This window comes from Chelonoidis abingdonii, chromosome 1 (genome assembly GCF_003597395.2).
Source record: "Chelonoidis abingdonii isolate Lonesome George chromosome 1, CheloAbing_2.0, whole genome shotgun sequence".
Classification (NCBI taxonomy): domain Eukaryota; kingdom Metazoa; phylum Chordata; order Testudines; family Testudinidae; genus Chelonoidis; species Chelonoidis abingdonii.
This window is the reverse complement of record NC_133769.1, coordinates 290,528,480-290,547,645: the sequence shown is the minus strand read 5'-3', so window position 1 is coordinate 290,547,645 and position 19,166 is coordinate 290,528,480. Positions and strand designations below refer to the sequence as shown.

At 44.7% G+C, this 19,166-nt stretch overlaps 1 protein-coding gene across 1 annotated transcript in view; it reads left to right on the top strand.

Moving 5' to 3' along the window:
• The first annotated feature begins 2,193 nt into the window (after window positions 1-2,193).
• Window positions 2,194-19,166, top strand: part of SCEL (sciellin) — a 72,405-nt gene continuing 55,432 nt past the window's right edge. Inside the window, exons 1-2 of the mRNA XM_075061742.1 lie at window positions 2,194-2,297; window positions 4,499-4,547. Coding sequence (XP_074917843.1) covers window positions 2,194-2,297; window positions 4,499-4,547 — 153 coding nt within the window. The remainder of the gene's footprint in view (window positions 2,298-4,498; window positions 4,548-19,166) is intronic.

Here is a 19,166-nt window from a genome sequence, read left to right as displayed (position 1 = left end):
TCCTTAAATCGATGGTAGCCTTGGACCATGGACGCAAGCAATCGATTTTGTGATCGCATTGTGGACGCGCAAAACCGATTTTATAACATCGGTTTTGTAATATCGGTTTAAACTACTTCGAAATAATCGTGCAGTGTAGACGTACCCTTAGGCTGGATACATCTACAAGGAGACCTAGTGCATGGCAAGCTGGAATCTAAATCTACCGTGCACTAGCCTGCAACGCACTAAAAGTTCCATAGCGTGGTTTGTGTATTGCTGTTTCACATAGAAGTAAAACAAGTAATATGATAACACAAATAATTACATTTATGGAGCACTGTATGCTAGAAATAAGCAGAGTTCAGAAATTTGAGTGAACAGTCCAAAATGTCTGGGGATTTTGATTTGTGGCCTTGGTTTGACATAAAGTATGTGTCCTAATCTGAATTGCCTCAAAATTTGGGAATGTTTGTTCCTGACGGTTGGATTTGTGCCATTTTTATTGTGTATATATTTTTAAATATTTTTTTTTGACATACTGTGTGAGTATTTCTTGTTGACTAGATAGTTTATTTGCACATGACAGCAATAGAGATAGAGGAGAATGGCTGGTAATCTGCGTGGTGGGTTGCTGAACTCTGTAGAAGTGTGTAAACGTTCTCTCTTTTCCTTCTTCCAGTTTCAGCTTTGAAATATGGGTAAGCCACCCAGTCAGCTTCTGTAATGTTCCTCTTTATCAAACAGTCTCCCTTTATGGAATCTGCAGATAGCACAAGACTAATTTGTTTTGTGATAGGTCTACTCTAAACTTAAGTGAAGCCCAGTATCAGTCCATATTTATCTTATGAATATCAACATTTTCATGTACAGCTTTCACTTGTATCAGCACCTGTTCAGGGAAGCTCTGTTTATGGTTAACAAATACAGCCCTGCATGGATAAAAAAATTTGAATCTGTACCTGATCCGCATCTGCGGTAATTAAATTGTATCTGACCTGGGATCTGCACTCCATCTTTTATATAGATCCACACCTACACCCACAGCAGCATCCTCTAAAGCACCGGTTCTTAACTGGGTGTCTGTTGTCCCCCTGGGGGGCTGTAAGCTGGTCTCAGAGGATCTGTAGTCCCATGGGGCTGAAGCTCCAAGCCCTGGTGTTCCTTTGCCCCCGCGGGGCTATAGCCAGGAGCCCTATGTGCCCTCCCACTGTGTGGCTAGAGCCCCAGCACTACCCACCATGTGGGCCGCCAGGGCTTGGGGCTTTAGCTCCAAAGAGGGCACCAGGGCTTGGTGCTCTAGGCTTCAGTCCTGCAGGCAGACCCTTGAAACTGTGGCCTCCTTGAGAACTGCTGCTCTAGAGACCCAGCATCCCCCCAGCTGGCAGGGGTGAAGTCCTGAGTCCCAGTGTCTCCTCCTCCCCTATGGGGCTAAAGCCCAGAGCCCCCTTCCCCGCAGGGCTGAAGCCTGGAACTCTGAGCCTCAGTGCTCCCTTCTCGCAGGGCTCCAAGCTTTGGCCCTGTTGAAGATGCTGAGTCTCGGAGCTTCAGCCTTGCGGTGGGCACCAGAGCTTGGGGCTTTGGATTGAAGCCCTCATTGAGATCCACTGCTTTAGAGCCCCGTGCAGATTAAAAAAATAGATTCGCCTCGGATCTGTGATCCACAAAGATGGGAAACAAATAACCTCATTCGCATCCGCGGATATCCACAGATTTGCAGGGCTCTGCTGTCTGTGTCTCTGATGCATAGTTTCTTCTCCGAGTTTCAGAGCTGTGATACAGAGAGTGACCTTCTCGTAGCTGGATGTTAATTTTTCCAAAACACTATTGGAAGCTGTTAGCTGTCTTCTGAAATTTTTGGCTAAATGGGCCAGCACTGGAAGACAGTTGGAGGTTACCTTTATGGGCTTTGTGAGCAGCTTTTGACTAGCGAATGTAGAGTGATGGCCAATAGATCTTTCTCGGCACCTGAACTCGGTGTTAGAATCATAGCTATGAAGGACTGGAAGAGACCTTGAGAAGTGATCAAGTCCAGCCCTCTGTGCTGTGGTAGGACCAAATAAACCTGGACTATCCCAGTCAGGTTTTGTCCTACCAGTTTTTAAACACCTCCATTGATGGGGATTCCATAACCTCGCTTGGATGCCTATTCCAGAGCTTAACTATCCTTACAGTTTGAAAGGTTTTCCTCATATTTAACAGTTATTTAGAAAGATGGATTCACTAAACAGTTTGTTTGATCTTGAAAAGATAAACATACTAAATAGTTTCCCTGAATATGCCCTACCTCCTGTAAACATTTCACCTCTAGAAAACAGGTAATTCAGGAGGTATAGAAAGGCACATTAGCTTCCATTAATTCATTCTGAAGTTTGTGGTGGTTGACAACTTATATATTACTTTTATTTTTCAAGAGCTGCCCCTCTGGCAGAATTGTTTTAATCAACAACATTTTGTCAAATATAAGACATGTTCAGAATATATCTTTGTGACAGAGTGAGTTGGGACTCACCACCACAGTGCCTCCCACTGGTGACTCTGGAAATTAGCTCTGTCCAGCAGAGCGCCCCCTCCTGTGGTGTCCTGTCCATTGCCTTGCCCTGGGTTGGCATGTGGACCCGCATTGCTCCTAACTCGTGGCGTCCTCTTCCGGACCGCTGCCCTCCGGCAGTGCCCCTTAGTCCAGCCACACCTTCTTCTGGGGGGAGAGGGGGTTGATAAGCAGTCTCTCTACACCCCAGCCACCACATACAACCACACCCCGAAGTCTAATTCCTCCTGTCAGGGATCTGGAGTAGTCTGTAATGGGCCATTCCCTACAGCCAATGGTTAGGGGTACTGCAAGTGGGCAGGGCCAGCTCCAGGCCAGCTTCTCAAGCAGGTGCTTGGGGTGGCCACTCCAGAACAGGGTGGCATGTTCAGGTATTCAGCGGCAATTCAGCCAAGGACCTCCCACTGAATTGCTGCAGATCACAACTTTGGGGGGGGGGGCGCAAAGGGCTGCTTGGGGCAGCAAAACCCCTGGAGTCAGCCATACAAGGGGGAGAAGCAGGGGACCTAGGCCCACCCTCTACTCTGGGTCCCTGCCCACGAACCTTCTGGCAGCAGCCTCGCTGTCCTCCTTCCCTCCTCTTGTCTCTCTGCTTTCCTGGGCCACTTCCCCTACAGCTCCTTGCACCCGCTAGGCCCTTCCCTTCAGGGCCCGCAGGCTTGAGCTCCCTTTTGCTCCCTGAGCCTGGCCAGCACTGCACTGTCCACAGTGACCATCTCCCACCCTTGGAGACCGACCGACCTTCCCCTCTCAAAGGCCTGGGACAGACAGACTGCTCCCTTCCTGAGCAGCCTTTATATATGGCTGAGCCTGGTCCTGATTGGCTATTTCCAATCTGGGCCCCGATTGGCTCCCAATAAGCCCTTTTCTTATTGGCTGTTCATCTGGGCAGGCTTACTGGCCTGCTACAGCCCAAATTCTCGGGGAGTGGGTCAGCTTCCCCACTACAGTCTTCATTGAGCAAAGTACGGAGCCTACCTTCCTGGCATGAAGTACCCTTTAACAAGAAGGTAGGTTACAAAAATTTGCTCTAAAGGCACATTTGCTATGTTAATACATCTACATGCCTGATCTTGTGAGGAGCTGAGCAATGTCAACTCCCACTAAAGTCAGCTTTCAGGATCAGGTCTTATATTTGTTACTATAAAAATGTCCCCAAATTATAGAACCAGTGTGGGCCTGTTTAATATGCACTCTTTGTAGCCCTTAGATCTTGGGTGTGGCTATTTTAGTGCTGTAGAATCCTGTCCCTTATTCATGGATAGAGCCTCATCTTAACATACAGAGTAGTGAATTGCAACAGTAGGGGAAAACAGAGGCAATCTTTTGCCTTTGCCCTATTAACATTAGCAGTAATAAAATGAAACACAATAACACACTGATGGCATGGATTTGCAACAAGTTCTGGCGTGAGATTTTTTTTCTTGGCTGATGGTTTTTCTCTCCTAACATAACAAAATGAGACATATTTAATGGGTGTCAGATTCCGGTGTACATTCCTCGCATAACACTCCTGGAGACCTTTCCTTTATGAAAGATGGTGCTTCCTTGCATACTTCTTGCATGTAAATATGTGTATGACAGTCATTAAAACCTCTGTTTGAGAGGCAAGTCCATTGCACACTGAGCTTTTGTTTGTGAGGAGAATCCATACTAAATCGTATATAGTATAGGTATCAACAGCCAGTGGGCTATTTCCGGATCCATGAAAGCTTTTTTAAATTTGTGAAACCCAGCCCTCCTTTATGTAAAGAATACAGAAAGTACAAGAGTACAGCAATCTCACAGGTATTTTTTATTGAATTAGTATTTGTACTAGGTGACACCCTTTTCCACACCTCCCACCTCCTCCATAAATGACTCAGCCTCTGAAGGAGAAACCTCTGAGCCTTTCAGACAGTCAGATGGAGTGTGTGATACTGCTGTCTGTAAACTTTAATTACACGTCAGTTCCAGGTGACCACCAAGACAATCAGTCGAGTGGGCCAGCTACAGAGTACTTATTTATCATATAGAGGTAAGCTTTACTTTTTAAATATACCATATATTTAAAGTGCAAGATTTTAAAAAGTGTGCAGTGATTTAAGGTGCCCAATTTGTGGCCCTTAAAGGGGCCTGATATTTCAGAAAGGGCTGAGTACACACCCTGTGAAAGTCAAGCAACTTCATGGTGTCTCAAGGCTGGGAACCCAAAATCATGGCACACTGTTAGAAATCTTGCCCACAGTGTGTGCATTACATTATATATTATCAATTTGTTATCTTGCTTGTGTGACTGATTTTATTTAATTATATTTTTTATTTCTCAGTTGACAAACTGGCTGCTCACCCCGCTTTCATGAGAGGTGTTTTACTGGTATTTTTCCTTTGTTTTGATGCTTCTTTATAATTTCTATGGTATTTCTTCTTTAAATGAAAATTTCACAGGAAATAGAGGTGATAAAATAAACAGATCTCATTTATTTGAATTATGGTGAATGCTGAAAACCTCATCAGTAGTTAGCCTTTTAAGGATAAATTATCAGTAAAGAATCTAGAAGATACTAACACACTTGCATAGTTTGTATAAAGTAGTAAAACAACTGTTTTGATACAAGACAGTCATTTTAGTCCATCATGAAATGAAACATATGCTTATGGACAACAAGGCACTTAGTTTCTTCACTTAAAATATTTCAGAGATGAAAGGAGGAGAAGTTGCAATAAAAGTTATACAATTGAAACAAACCCTGCTGCACTATATGCAAAAGAATTATTTTAAAAGTCATCTCTCATATATTTCTTAGGGAAAACAAGGTGCATAAAAGTCAGTGTTCTGACCTTTTAGGGTGATTTTTATACTAGTGACAATTTCAAAGCTTACCATAACTTCTTTCAAAACAGAATCTTCTCCACCCATGTCCTGAAAAACCAGTTTTGGTAGCTCTCTGTTCTGTGGATTGACAACTTATTTCTGTCTTACACTCATATGCTCTTTGGGTAAACTTTTTCCTTTTTTACTTGTAATTTTTCCTGTAATTCAGATATATGGGATATTAGTGACCTTTCTTAAAGTTATGAGCAACCCCTCAGCCCAATCAAAATGTTAAAATATCCTGCAAAGTACACTGACCTGTTTTTTCAACTGCGCTGTAACAATGTTGCTATAGCCTGAGTCTTGAGAAGAAATTTTCAGCCTGGGAGTCATTTTCCATTTAAATTTATGTAAAATGTGTGTGGCTACTTTGAAGTGTGGCTCTCAACAATAAGGACACTTAAAATAGTTAGTCCTTGCTAGGTAAACTGCAACTGGGGATTAAAAAATTGTGAGTCAGTTTCTCAAGGGTGTAAATGAGGGTGGAATTTAACTGTGAGTGTTTATTTGTTAGGCACAACAACGTGCTAGGTATTGTGTTTACTTAGCAACTGAATTTCCCTACTTTTAGTCTCCTTGTCTCTATTTCAGAATTGTAGGCAGAGTGCTGCTCTGGTAATTGATTGGGGAAAATAGCACCTGATCAGCATTCCCCTTGTGCAGAATCCCAGCTGAAAAGCTGGAACTCTGACTCAGGCCTTGTCTACACTACCAAGTTCTATTGACAAAAGTGATGTCGACACTCAAAAATCAGCATAATAAAAATTGGAATGTCATGTTCATACTCGCTCCCTCTGTCAGCAGAGCGTGACCACAGTTGGGGTGCTATCATTGACAGCGTGAGCACCTATCCCACAGTCCAGCTCGACACTTTCTATTGCTAGGTGTTGTGGGAAGGTGGAGTGGATCACAGTGCATCTTGGGACTGGACTCAATGTCCCATGATGCATTGCTTTCTGTCCTAGCACTCCATGGGCTTCTGGCTATCTTTCATGGCATTTTTCAATGGACCTTCTTTGTGCACCCGGCATCTTTGTGAGAAGAGAAGTATCCCACACTGCTCTCCTGTGATCTGATAACTGTCATGTTTTAGAGTAGTAGCCGTGTTAGTCTGTATTCGCAAAAAGAACAGGAGTACTTGTGGCACCTTAGAAATAAATTGGTTAGTCTCTAAGGTGCCACAAGTACTCCTGTTCTTTTTGCGGATAACTGCCATGAAGACATCGTGGATGGCAATGCAGTTAATTGCAAAGTTCCTAATTGAAGAAGACTCCCAGTTGCCTGATACGCTGTGTGATATGGATAGGAGCAACTTTAGATTGCTTTTGGCATTCACAGAACAGCTGCAAAGGGTAGATGTTGCTTTTGGGCTCAGGAAACAAGCACTGAATGGTGGGATCGTATTGTCATGCAGGTATGGGATGACAAGCAGTGTCTACAGACTTTTGGATGTAGAAAACCATCTTCCTGGAACTGAGTGCAGAGCTCGCCCCAGCACTGCGGTGCAAGGACACCAGAATGAGAGCTGCCCTATCGGTGGAGAAGCATGTAGCAAACACTGTGTAGAAGCTGGCAACTCCAGACTGCTACCGGTCGGTTGTGAATCAATTTGGAGTGGGGAAGTTGACTATTGGTTCTGTGTTAATGCAAGTGTGCAGGGCAATTAATCACATCCTGCTAGGAAGGACAGTGGCTCTAGGAAATGTGTGTGAAATAGTGGATGGCTTTGCAGAAATGGGTTTCCCTAACTGTGACGGGGTGATAGATGGCACACATGCTCCAATTTTGGTACCAGACCACCTTGCGACAGAGTACATCAATAGGAAGGGGTACTTCTCCAGGTGTTGCAGGCATGTGTGGATCACTGTGGGTGTTTCACTGACATTAACGTGGCATGGTATGGGAAGGTGATTGATGCATGCAACTTCAGGAACAGCGGTGTGTATAGAAAGCTACAGCAGGGACTTTCTTTGCAAACCAGAAGATTACAGTGGGGGATATTGAAATGCCCATAGTGATCCTGGAAGGCCCTGCTTACCCCATTCTGTCCGCTACTGGGGCAGCCCGTCTGGGTCTTCGATGGTAATTTGGCAGCAGGTCCCTCAGTCCCTCTCTTCCTCTTTGAGCTGCCGCCGAAGTCGAAGAGTGGGAGTGAACTGCTGCTGAAATGGAGTGGCGTGATTGAGCTGCCGCCGATTGGGGTGGCAGAAAACCTGCAGGTTAGACCTTAATGTGGATAATATTCCCATGGTCATAGCCACGTGTTATATGTTGCACAGTCTTTGTGAAGCTAAGGATCAAAGGTTAGGTCAGGGGTGGAGTGTTGAGGCAGACTGCCTGGCTGCTGATTTTGAGGAGCCAGATACCAGGGCTATCAGAGGAGCCCAGAGTGGGGCAATTCGAACCAGGGAGGCTTTGAAGCAACACTTTGAAAATGAGAACCAGTAATGTATCTCTTACTGGTGCTGCAATGTTACATGTAGCTTTCCTAGGAAGGAACGGCGACATTTGGGGCCTTACTTCCAGCAGGCACATGAATAAACTGCCTGTGCATGTATTGGTAGTGCCTGCTAATCTCAGTTTGTAGGAAACAAATAAAGATGAGTGACCAATCAAAAACTTTGCTTTTATTGCACAAGAAACAAGACACACAAAGATGCTTGGTGGGAAAGGAGGTGGAAAAGAGCAGACTTTCAAAGCTGTGTGTAGGTCCAGCTGTCATTGTGAAAGTTGTCCAAGGGGCTGGAGTGAAGGGAAAACCAAGAAATCCCAGAAAGTGGAAAGGATGGAGTTGGGGATGGGGCATGGAAAAGAGTTCTGAATGTGCTGCAGGGGAGGGCAGGCACGCATCTGCTGGGTCCGCAGCATTAAGGACTTCAGCATCTGCATTTGCTCCTCCATTACTCTAATCACCCACTCAGTAATGTCCTTAAAACTCTTTTCTTTTCTATCCTGCCTTTTGGCTTCCCAGAACTCTTTTTCTCTGCATTGGAGTAGTGCACTACCTCCTGGAACACATCTTCTTTGCTCCATCTTGGGCTCTCTCTCTTATCTGGCAGAGACGCTTGGCCGGTGTATGGGGGGTGTTCCTGAAGGCCACATCTGCCGACCCATAAAGAACAATGCACAGAGGCATGATTGTTAGATTCACGCACAGCATTAAAACAGTTCAGTAAAATACACCTTTTGCAACATGACAATCACTTTCTCACTGACCCTTGGCAAACACACATCTCAGCAAACACAAACACTCAAAGCATGGTGAGTGTTGGCGGGGTGCTCCACGTAGGGAAAAGAGTACTCACTCTGCAAGGGTTGTGGTGCAGCCAACTAGGGAAGAAATTCTGAATTTTTCCCACACTTCCACAGGCAGCGGTCATTCTAGCAGATCTGTCACTGCTAAGGGTAAGCAGGGAAACGAGGGTACATCTGTTACATATTTGTGGCTCCTGCCCTGGTCTCTATGTTACTTGCCTGTGTGCTGCTTTGGTCCCTGCACAAGTGATTGCCGAATGGCACAGGAAAGTTTCCTACAATGGGGAAGAAACAAAACTGCTTTGCCACTAAACTTTTGGCAGAGGATTATCAAGTACCTCCAGGAAACTTTCCTGGAGATCTCTCTAGTCCCAATTTATTTTGGAATAAAGAGTGTCCATAGAGGAGGTTAATCAAGAATATTTAATCCATTTTAAATTCACTTAATCTTATTCTGAATGGCTTCAGAGTAGCAGCTGTGTTAGTCTGTAGCTGCAAAAAGAACAGGAGTACTTATGGCACCTTAGAGACTAACAAATTTATTTGAGCATAAGCTTTCTTGGGCTAAAACCCACTTCATCAGATGCATAGAATGGAACACACAGAAAGAAGATATTTATACATACAGAGAACATGGGAAGGTGGGAGTAGCCATACCAACTGTAAGAGGCCAATCAACTGAGATGAGCTATCATAGCAGGAGAGAGAAAAAACCTTTGAAGGTGTTGGCCTCTTACAGTTGGATATGGCGTACTCCCACCTTCCCATGTTCTCTGTAGTGTATAATATCTTCTTTCCTGTGTGTTCCATTCTATGCATTCTGATGAAGTGGTTTTTTAGCCCAAGAAAGCTTATGCTCAAATTAATTGGTTAGCTCTTAAGGTGCCATAGTACTTTATCCTGTTCTTTTTGCTATTCTGATATGAACTTTCATGTGTAGACAAACGTGTGATGAGATGGACTCACCCCTGCCAGCAGCCTCCTGCTGGTGACTTCTTGGGGATTAGCTCATTCCAGCTCCAGAGCACCCTCTGCAGGCCAGTGATCCGCCTGTCCTCTGCTCCCTCCGCCATGGTCCCTCCGGGACTTGCCCTTTACGCTGGGGCTTGGCTGCTCCCTAGCAATAATCCCCTCAGTTTCTTGGGTCTCCCCTCCTGGTAGATCTGGAACCCCCCACTAGTCCCACTCACCTCACCATAGGCTACTGCTAGTCATCATCTAGCCCCACATCCGGGACAGGACTGCAGTTATCAGCCTACTCATTCACTGCAGTTTGGTTTGGACCTGGCGGGGAACCTTGGCCTACCCTGTGCTGACCCTCTGCAACCCTAGTTACCTAGTTGGCCCAATGCTAGGCCAAGTCTGGGCTTTTCCGAGGCTGGAGCTCCCCAGCTTTCCTCTGCCTTTTCCCCAGCCTGCTTCCACTCAGGTTTACCCTGTCTCTAGCTCGCCTGCAGCCAGGCCCTTCTCCCCTAAGGCAGAGACGACTTTTGAGCTCCTGGGCTCCCAGCCTTCTTTATACAGGCCAGCTGTGCCTGGATTGGGGTGTGGCCCAGCTGCAGCCACTTCCCAATCAGCCCAGCTTAGCAGCTCCCAGCCACAACCTTCCCCCAGGGCTGTTTTAAGCCCTTCAGGGCAGGATCAGGGTAACCACCCTGCTACAAAGCCCATAGTCACATGAGAAGAAAGATGACAGGAGAGGCCATGAATCTTTTTTAACAAGGCAACGGCTATCCTCTGCAAACTGGAAACTGCACCATACACACAACTGACATCCACTTTTTATGTGTGGAGTGTGTACCCCACATTAAGTCTTTAATAAGAAGCCACATTTCCTCCTCCCCGCTTTGTGTATGGTGACATGCTCATTACATGGTGTATTGAAGAGCAGTACCTTAAAGATGGAAACTGAAAACTTGCCCATTAAAAGCAAAAAAAAAAAAAAAAAAAAAAAAAAATCTCTAATCAAAATATTTATAAATAAGCACCTAATCATTGTCATATCTAGATGCTAAAGAATAGAAAAACTTTCTTGTAACTACAATTTGACATAGAGAAATGTGAACCTGGTTTAGCTTACTCGTATTATGAACATTTTCAAATGAGGGATTTGGAAAAGTCTTGCATACACGTGATGTATGATTACATTTGTTTATGTGCAAGAAGACTTGACCATCCATATTCTGGGCTGGAAGTTGGCTTTGTTCACACCAGCTGTAGACTAGGCCTAGGAATCGCTTAAGCACTATTTTGAGAGTAAAATGGTACACAAGTCTTCTATTGGCTGTCTGCACTAGGGCAGATTCCACCCTCTGTGGGGAGCAGATGTGGAAGTGTCAGGGCCTCTGTGCTGCCTGAAGGGTTGCAGCAGAGGGCAGTTTGTTGCCGCTGGTCTGAGAGTGATAACCTAGCAGCTTGGAGTGGCTTTTGGGCTTTGCTATGGCTGTTTTTGTACTCAGATGGGGTCATTTTGAAATTTTGCCTGCATTTCTATGGGATTTTATTGGCGGGGAAGGGAGAGATATTTCCTCTATGAGGGGGAAGGGAGAGATATTTCTAAACATTTTGAGGGTTTCTGAGTCCAGCAGAACTTTTTTTTTTTTAACTCATTGGAGGCTGCTTATTGGCCTGCTGGGGCTGTTTTCATTTTCATTTAAAGTATCCTGAAGTTGTTTTTAAGCTTGAATTTCATTGGAACTGTATTCCAGTTTGTTTGTGTAGTGCTGGTGTTTTCCTGTTTGAGTAGTTCTGCTCTGCTGGTTGAAATCTTATTGTGAACTTCTGATAGTTAATTTACTGCTACACTGAAGTTGAGTAGATCTTCTTTTTCTCACTTTGACTTAGTTTTTCAAAAATTCTTTCCGATGTCCTCTAAACTATGCTCAAAAGACCCATAGAATTACTTCAGAGTAATGTGATGTCTCCAATTCTTCAGCACTGGAAGCGGGAGACTAAAGGAGGACTTCAGCTTCCCTCACTTCTGTCATCTATGGCTCACGCTGGTGAAGTCCAAGTTGAATAGTCTCTCTGTGGCAAATGCTGTCTCTTTAGGCTTGATCTCCTCCACACTATTAAGAGTCTAGATTCTAAAGGTACATCTATCCTGGAGCTGGAGGTGTAATTTCCAGGTTGGGTGTGTATCATGATAAGCAGAATTGAAGTCAGAAGGTCAGTGTTCCCTGGAGGAACTATTATTGATGAGACATCAGTGGAACAGGGAATGCAGAGAGTTAGGCTGGGATCAACTTATGACATGACTAGAATAGTCCACCTGGTTTACTAAAGTTTCACTTGTTCAACTTAACCTGCATTTAGCGTCACTCATTGCAAATGAAACATGGTGGCAGTATCTGAGCTCCGAGTTTTCTGAAGTGCAGCAGCTGGCAGCATAAGTCATGGAACTGGGTCTGAAGCATCTTGGAATGTTGGATTTTTGAGACAGAAACCTCACCCAGCAATGGACCTGGTAGAACAAGGTGGGATCTACACCTGGCCATACAAGAGGATGGCAACAGCAGGAAAATAAAACTTTTACTTTACCTTATTGGGGAAAAAAGGCAGAGAGATCTGCAGCACTTTGAAGCTCGCCATAGCCTCAAGCCTCACAGTAGTGCTAGGAGCCATGAGGACATATTGTTCCCCAAAGCAGAAGGAAACTATGGAGTGACACTGGTTTTTCACTAGAGACCAATCTGAAGAGGAAGGGATACACCTCTGTGCTACTGCCTTATGGACACTGTCTGCTACATACCATTTTGGGGACTTGACAGACTCCCTGATTCAGGGCAAGGTAGTCTGTGGCACTTCGGATCACCACCTGAAGGAGCAGCTACTCCAGGAAGGTGATCTCACATTAGACCGAAGCCTAGACGTGAGGCATACAGCAGAAGCCTCAAGAGAGAGGATGAAAGCCCCCAGAAATGGATGCAGTGAGATGACAGCAAAGGAGAGGAGCCACAGTTCTATATCCATAGGAAGTGCCATGGAGGAAGGATGTCATTGGAAGGAATGTGGAAAGTTGAACCATTTTAACAGTGTGTTTAAGAGCAGAGGAAGGTCCCAGCATGATTCAGTCAGACTTGTACAAGATAGGGATGACACATTAGACTGTGGTAGTGACATCTTGAGTCTGAGAGCATGTCAGGTTCAGACTAATGGGACAGGGAAGCAACAAGAGACAACGCTGCAACAATATTAATAGGGAAATTCCCCATGTGATTTCAGCTGGCTAGCAGGGCCTCTTGCAATGTGATTGCTCAGGCACAATCTAATAATGTACAATGAGAGCATAATGCAGCCCGTAAGAAACTTTGACCTCATAGTAACTAACCTGAAAAACAGCAGACAGTACTGACTGAAGTTTGTGGTGGTGGATAGTAAGCACCACAAATCCCCCTTGGCCATATGTGCCATGCATCTGATTAGGATGCAGTGTCAGAATTTTAAAGCTGCAGTACAAGAAGCAAAAGGGGAGTTCCATGGACAATAGAGACACTTTTAAAAGCATTTGGGGATGTTTTCAAAGGTGACAGGTGCCCCAAAGGAAAGCTGTGCTGGGAAGTACCCTGACAGTCAAACCTGTGTGCTGACCACTAAGGACATTCTGGTGGCATTATGAAAACCAATACACAAATAGCTCAAATGTTTGCAGAGCAGCGGTATCATCGCACCCAGAGAGGACAGTCAAACAAATTATGCATCTGAATAGACCCAGAGTCACTGAACTAGGATTGAAAAGACAGAAAATTACAATGTTTTCTACACTGATACAGGGACAAGAGCATAACATTCAGTCCAGAAATAATGCAACTCAAACAGCATGAGATGATATACATTGGACATGCGCTCACAGTGGAGGAACTGAAAGCAGATCCCAATGAGATCAAGGCAGTCAGAGACATGTTAGCTCCAGTGGATGTGAAAGGGTTACAGCACTTCATGAGAATGATAAATTTTCTGTCCAAGATCTGTCCACAAGGGGCTGCAGTAACAGAACCCATATGTCAGTTCACAAGGCAGGATGTTGAGAGGGACTGGGTAGGTCCCGAACAGGAAGCATTTGGCACACTGAAACAAATGATAATGGATGTCCCTGCCCAGAAGTACTACCAGCCGGGAGAGCCACTGATACCCCAGTGTGATTGTGACCCTAATAGCGTCCCAGTGCCAGAGGGGAAGGGGCTCTCCAGAGTGTAGCAGTGAGCAACAGCTGGCCAGACCAGCTCAGTGTACCCCAACTCACTGCTATCATCTATCATGTTAAGATATCATAGGCAAACTGGCTGGTTATTAATATTTTTACGTGGTGTATGTATGGGTGATGTTTCCAGCACATATTTATACTTCTTCACATGTTCTTAAGAGGTGTAAGTAAGGGTAGTCTTAAGTTACCCATCCTAGACAAAGGAATGTGCTTCTGCCTGCTTGAATGTGTCTTCAGTGTAAATTAAGCAGGAAGAGACAATGAAATTACATTTATATGCCAGGTAGACAAAGCCATCTGGCAAACCAGGGTGGGGGAGGGCCACTTAACACTCTCTATAGGGGGGAGGAGGGGAAAGGGAGAGGGATATGGAAGCTGCAGCTCCAGGAAACCTTCCTTCCTCCTGAAACAAGGTGTGACAAAGTTCCTCCTCTACCTTGGTGGGTCCTGCACTTATTGGCAGATTTGCTCACCTCAGTGATCTTCCCCACAGTCTGGATCAACTCCTCCTGCATCTGATCAGGAGTTGGGAGGTTTGGGGGGAACCTGGGCCCACTCTCTACTCTGGGTTCCAGCCCAGGGCCCTGTGGATTGCAGCCGTCTGTAGTGCCTCTTGTAACAGCTGCATGATAGTTACAACTCCCTGGGCTACTTCCCCATGGCCTCCTCCAAACACCTTCTTTATCCTCATCACAGGCCTTCTTGCTGTCTGATAACATTGTACTCCATAGTCCTCCAGCCAGCACAGCCTTCACTCTCGCAGGTCTTGTGCCTCTTGCTCCAGCTCCTACACACACTTTCTCTCCTCTAGCTCCTCCTGACTTGGTGAGCTCCTTTTTAAACCCAGGTGCCCTGATTAGCCTGCCTTGATTGGCTGCAGGTGTTCTAATCAGCCTGTCTGCCTTAACTGGTTCTAGCAGGTTCCTGATTACTCCAGTACAGCCCTGCTCTAGTCACTCAGGGAACAGAAAACTACTCAGTCAGTGACTAGTATATTTGCCCTTTACCAGACTCCTGTACCACACTGGACTGGGTCTGTGACAAAGGTCATTGAACTTTGGTAGATACAAGGAGAGAGAGAGAGATTTTGGTATTCTTCATGTGAGGAGACAAAGAAACCAACTGCTTTGGGTTCAGCATGTTGGACCCTGGCTAAAGATTGGCCAGCCAGAGTACTTCTGTGCTCAGCTAGTAATAGTGGAATCAAACTACAAACTCCTAGAGACAATCATGGCAAAGCCCCTTCTCAGTGCTCCAAAGAGATTGTAGTGCATCTTGATGCATCTCTAGTGCTGCCAGGTAGAAAGCCAATATTGTCCAGGGCAATTATTGATGTTAGCTGACACCTTGAGCAGTGCATATATACCCTGCACGAGTAAGTTGGGGGAAAGAGATGAGGGCATTGAATCCATTAACATGCTAGCTCCCACTACCACCCAGTTTCAACAGCAAAGCTGATGGAAATGAAAGAGGCTATGGAAAAGGACATCTATGACTGCAGGCAGTCAAGAAAGCAATATTATGAGGATGACCAGAAGACAAAAAACAAGCACTGGCAGGAGCAGAACCATATTTTCAAAATAAAGATGTGCTGAGTGGATGGAATGGAATCATATTTTGAGGGCAAAGAGTTGTTTTTCTTGCCTCGTTACATAATGGTTTCATGGAAAAAATACATACCTCACACCTGGGCATTAACAGCTGTTTTAGTTGGACTTGAAAGCATGTTTATTGGCCATTAATGAATCCACAACTGGACTCCCTGTTAATAGGGTATGATACCTGTTAGCTGTGTGATAACCACTAGTAGAAAGAATCCACATGAGCTGCCTATCCGACCATAGGAAAAGGTGGGAGTGGACTTATTTACCTTCAAGGAGAACCAGTACTTGGTTACAGTGAATTCTACTCAAACTTCCGGGAGGTCAATGCTCTACCTGAGAAAAGAAGCAAGTCGGTGATTGGCAAACTGAAGGCCCACTTTGCAAGATCTGGCATTCTGGACACTGTAGTCATTGACAACAGACCCCAATTTGCCTTGGAAGAATTCAAGGAGTTTGTGCTTGTATGGGAGTTTGACCACCACAACTCCTTCCTAGCATACCCACAGTCCTGCGCAAGCACTGATGGGATGAAGGACCAAAACCCTGCTACCTATTGCAGATAGAAGGATGGAGATACCTCAGAGAGGAGATGGCCAATAATCAAAGAAAGCAGGCAGTAGAGTATGACAGATCAGCCAAAGCTGAAGACAGGCACTCCTGTGAAATCTAACCATCTAGAGAGACACCAAAAGGGGTGGACTAAAGAAGGTGTGAGGACTGCAGAGGCATCCAGGTCATATGAGGCATCTGTACAAGAGGGACAAGTGATCTGAAGGAACAGAAGACTCCTATAAGTCAGCAAGTACAACACCCAGAGAGAGCCTGCAGAGACACAGAGATTGTCACTGAGTGGAGAGACAGAGAACCATCCCAAAGCCAATCCCATAAGGACGGAGGAGACTCCTCAGAGAGAGAGTTTGCCAGACTAGGAGACAGATGACAAAGACAGAGATAGCTCTCTCCCAGTGTGGTTGTCTGTTGAGGAGACCAAGCCATCTCAAAGACTCTGTAACCAGCTGAGTCTGTCGTAAAGACAAGACACCAACTTAGCAATGTGCTAGCAACGTCTCATTGAAGGGACATGGGGTGGGGCTTGGGCATCAGTTATGTGTTTTTAGTGTTTATATTAAAATGTTTGTGACAGAGAGAAGGTGTATCGTGAAGTCAGAGGTCAATGTTCCCTGGAGAGATGGTTATTGACAGACACAGATGGAAGAGGGAACACCAGGGAGTTAGGCTGGGAGGAACTCAGCTATATGGACAGAGTAGTCCATAAAGGTTCACATGTTCAAATTAATTTGCATTCCTCTTCACTTGTTGGGAATGAAACAGAGTAGGTATATGTATATTAGCTTTGATGGAACGAGGGTGCTAAAAATAGGAGTGTAGCTGTGGCAGCATGGGCTGCGGCTTGGGCTAGCTGCCTGAGTATAATTCCGCCCGGGACCATAGGTACTTTCCTGGGCAACTAGCCCATCCCACCACCTATGCTGCCGCAACTACACTTTTGCTTTTAGTGTACTAGCTCGATCAAAGCTAGCATAGGTTTGGAGCTGGAAACTACACCTACTTGAAATGTAGCTGTACGCAATAACTGATTCCTGTGTTCCTGATTGATTAAGCTGGAGAGTAGAGCAGAAAAATCTTATATTGCATTGTAACCTTTAATACAGTGGTGGGCAACCTATGGCCCATGGGCTGCATGCGGCCCATTGGGGTAATCTGATTGCGGGTCATGAGACATTTTGCTGATGTTGACTGTCTGCAGGCAGTCACTTCCCGCAGCTCCCGTTGGCTGGCAACGGCAAACTGCAGCCACTGGGAGCCTGGAACAACAGTTCTGAAATGAACTGCCCCATTCAGTCTATACAGATAACAATAATGCTACTCTAAGAGTCAACACTGTTAATTATTTCACTGCTTATCAAAGCATGTAGGAAAAGAAAGGGTATCATATTATGAAGACCTACATCAGCATTACCCTGACATCATGGAAGATCTATAAAATTAAGAAGGATAGGCCTTTCCGAAATCATGTTGAGATTGTTGGGGCCATAGCTGATTTCATTTTCTTAAAGAGATGCTCAGCTTTCAAAGGTTAACTGCCTTTAAAAAAAAAATCTTTATTGGAAAATAAACCCAATCCCTTTCTGTAGAAACAACTGGGCTATCTCAGAAGAAGCATTGCCAGAGTTGATTGCTTGTTAAACTTGTCAAAATGTCAAACTTCCTACTATTATTCAAGTATTGGATGAAATGAAGAGCAATAGATGGTCAGCTGTTGCCACAGTGTGTGTGTGTGTTTTTAAATCAGAGTCTGTCTTGTGTTCTTTCTTTTCATGTGATTATAGCAATGTAGATACCCTAAATTATGCAAAAAACTCACTGCTAGCTAGTGATGCTTGTATGATAACTTACACTGAATGTCTTTGGAATACTTCAGATATCGCTGCTTAATGTGTTGGCAGAATTTTTAAAGGATATTTTATGAGTTATTATAGAATCAGATAGGTTTACCAGAGCCTTGAACATATTTTTATTGGGTGGGGACTAAATAATGAAATCACATACTTTGTACATTACGGAGTGCCAGTGTATGCTTTGTACCAACAGACAAGTCAAGAGGGAAAGGGTGTTGTTAGTGATTTAATATCAGCATGTTGGAATTTAGATTCCTTACTAATTTGTGAGATATTAAGGGTGTAGGAAAGTTTTAAAGATATTCTGACTCAGACCTGATTTTGGTCTTTACAAATACCTTGTTAAATATTCCCATTTGCTTTAATCAGAGTCTTGGCTGTTTTGATTATTATTATGAAGCCAGGAATCTTGAGCGTTTTCACTGAATGACTTTGCAAAGGTCAATTGAAAAAGTAAAAATGCAGTAAAAATGCAATTTCTTGTCAGTGCTACTTTTCATGAATTTTAAATAATACACTGTCAGGGTTGCCCTTAGTATTTTTTTCCAAGCTTGAGGAACTTTTTGTTACCCACCACCTCCCCCTGAAGTCTCTTCCTTCCCCTTGCCCTGACTCTTGCCTGTCATTTTAACATCCCACTCTGCATTATATTGTTCAATCACATCAATCTCAAATTGTATAAATAAATAGGGTAACCATATGTCACTTGTTTTCAGAGGACTTCTTTGTCATTCTTACAGGTACCTGTTTTGTCCTGGTTTTTGTAAGCTCTAGCAGACTGGACACCTGAAGTAACTGCAGGCCGGCTGATGAGCTCCAAAGGGTACGTCTAGACAACTATTGGGAGTGAGTCTCGCCACCTGGGTTGACAGACTCATGCTACCGTGCTGAAAATAGCGAGGTGGGCATTCCGGCTTGGGCTGGAGTTAGGACTCTGAAGCCTAAGGAATGAGGTGAGCTTCAGAGCCTGAGCTCCAGCCCGAGTCCAAATGTCAAAACATGGTCTACACAGTTATTTTTAGCACGCTAACCCGAGCCCCACTAGTGTGAGTCTGTCGACCTGAGCTGCGAGACAAGGTTCCAACAACAGAGTATACATACCCTTAGGGATCACCCCTAGGTCTGTTCTAATATAATGTTCACAGAATCATAGAAGATTAGGGTTGAAGAGACCTCAGGAGGTCATCTAGTCCAACCCCCTGCTCAAAACCAGATCAATTCCCAACTAAATTGTCCCAGCCAGGGTTTTGTCAAGTCAGGCCTTAAAAACCTCTAAGGAAAGAGATTCCACCACCTCTCT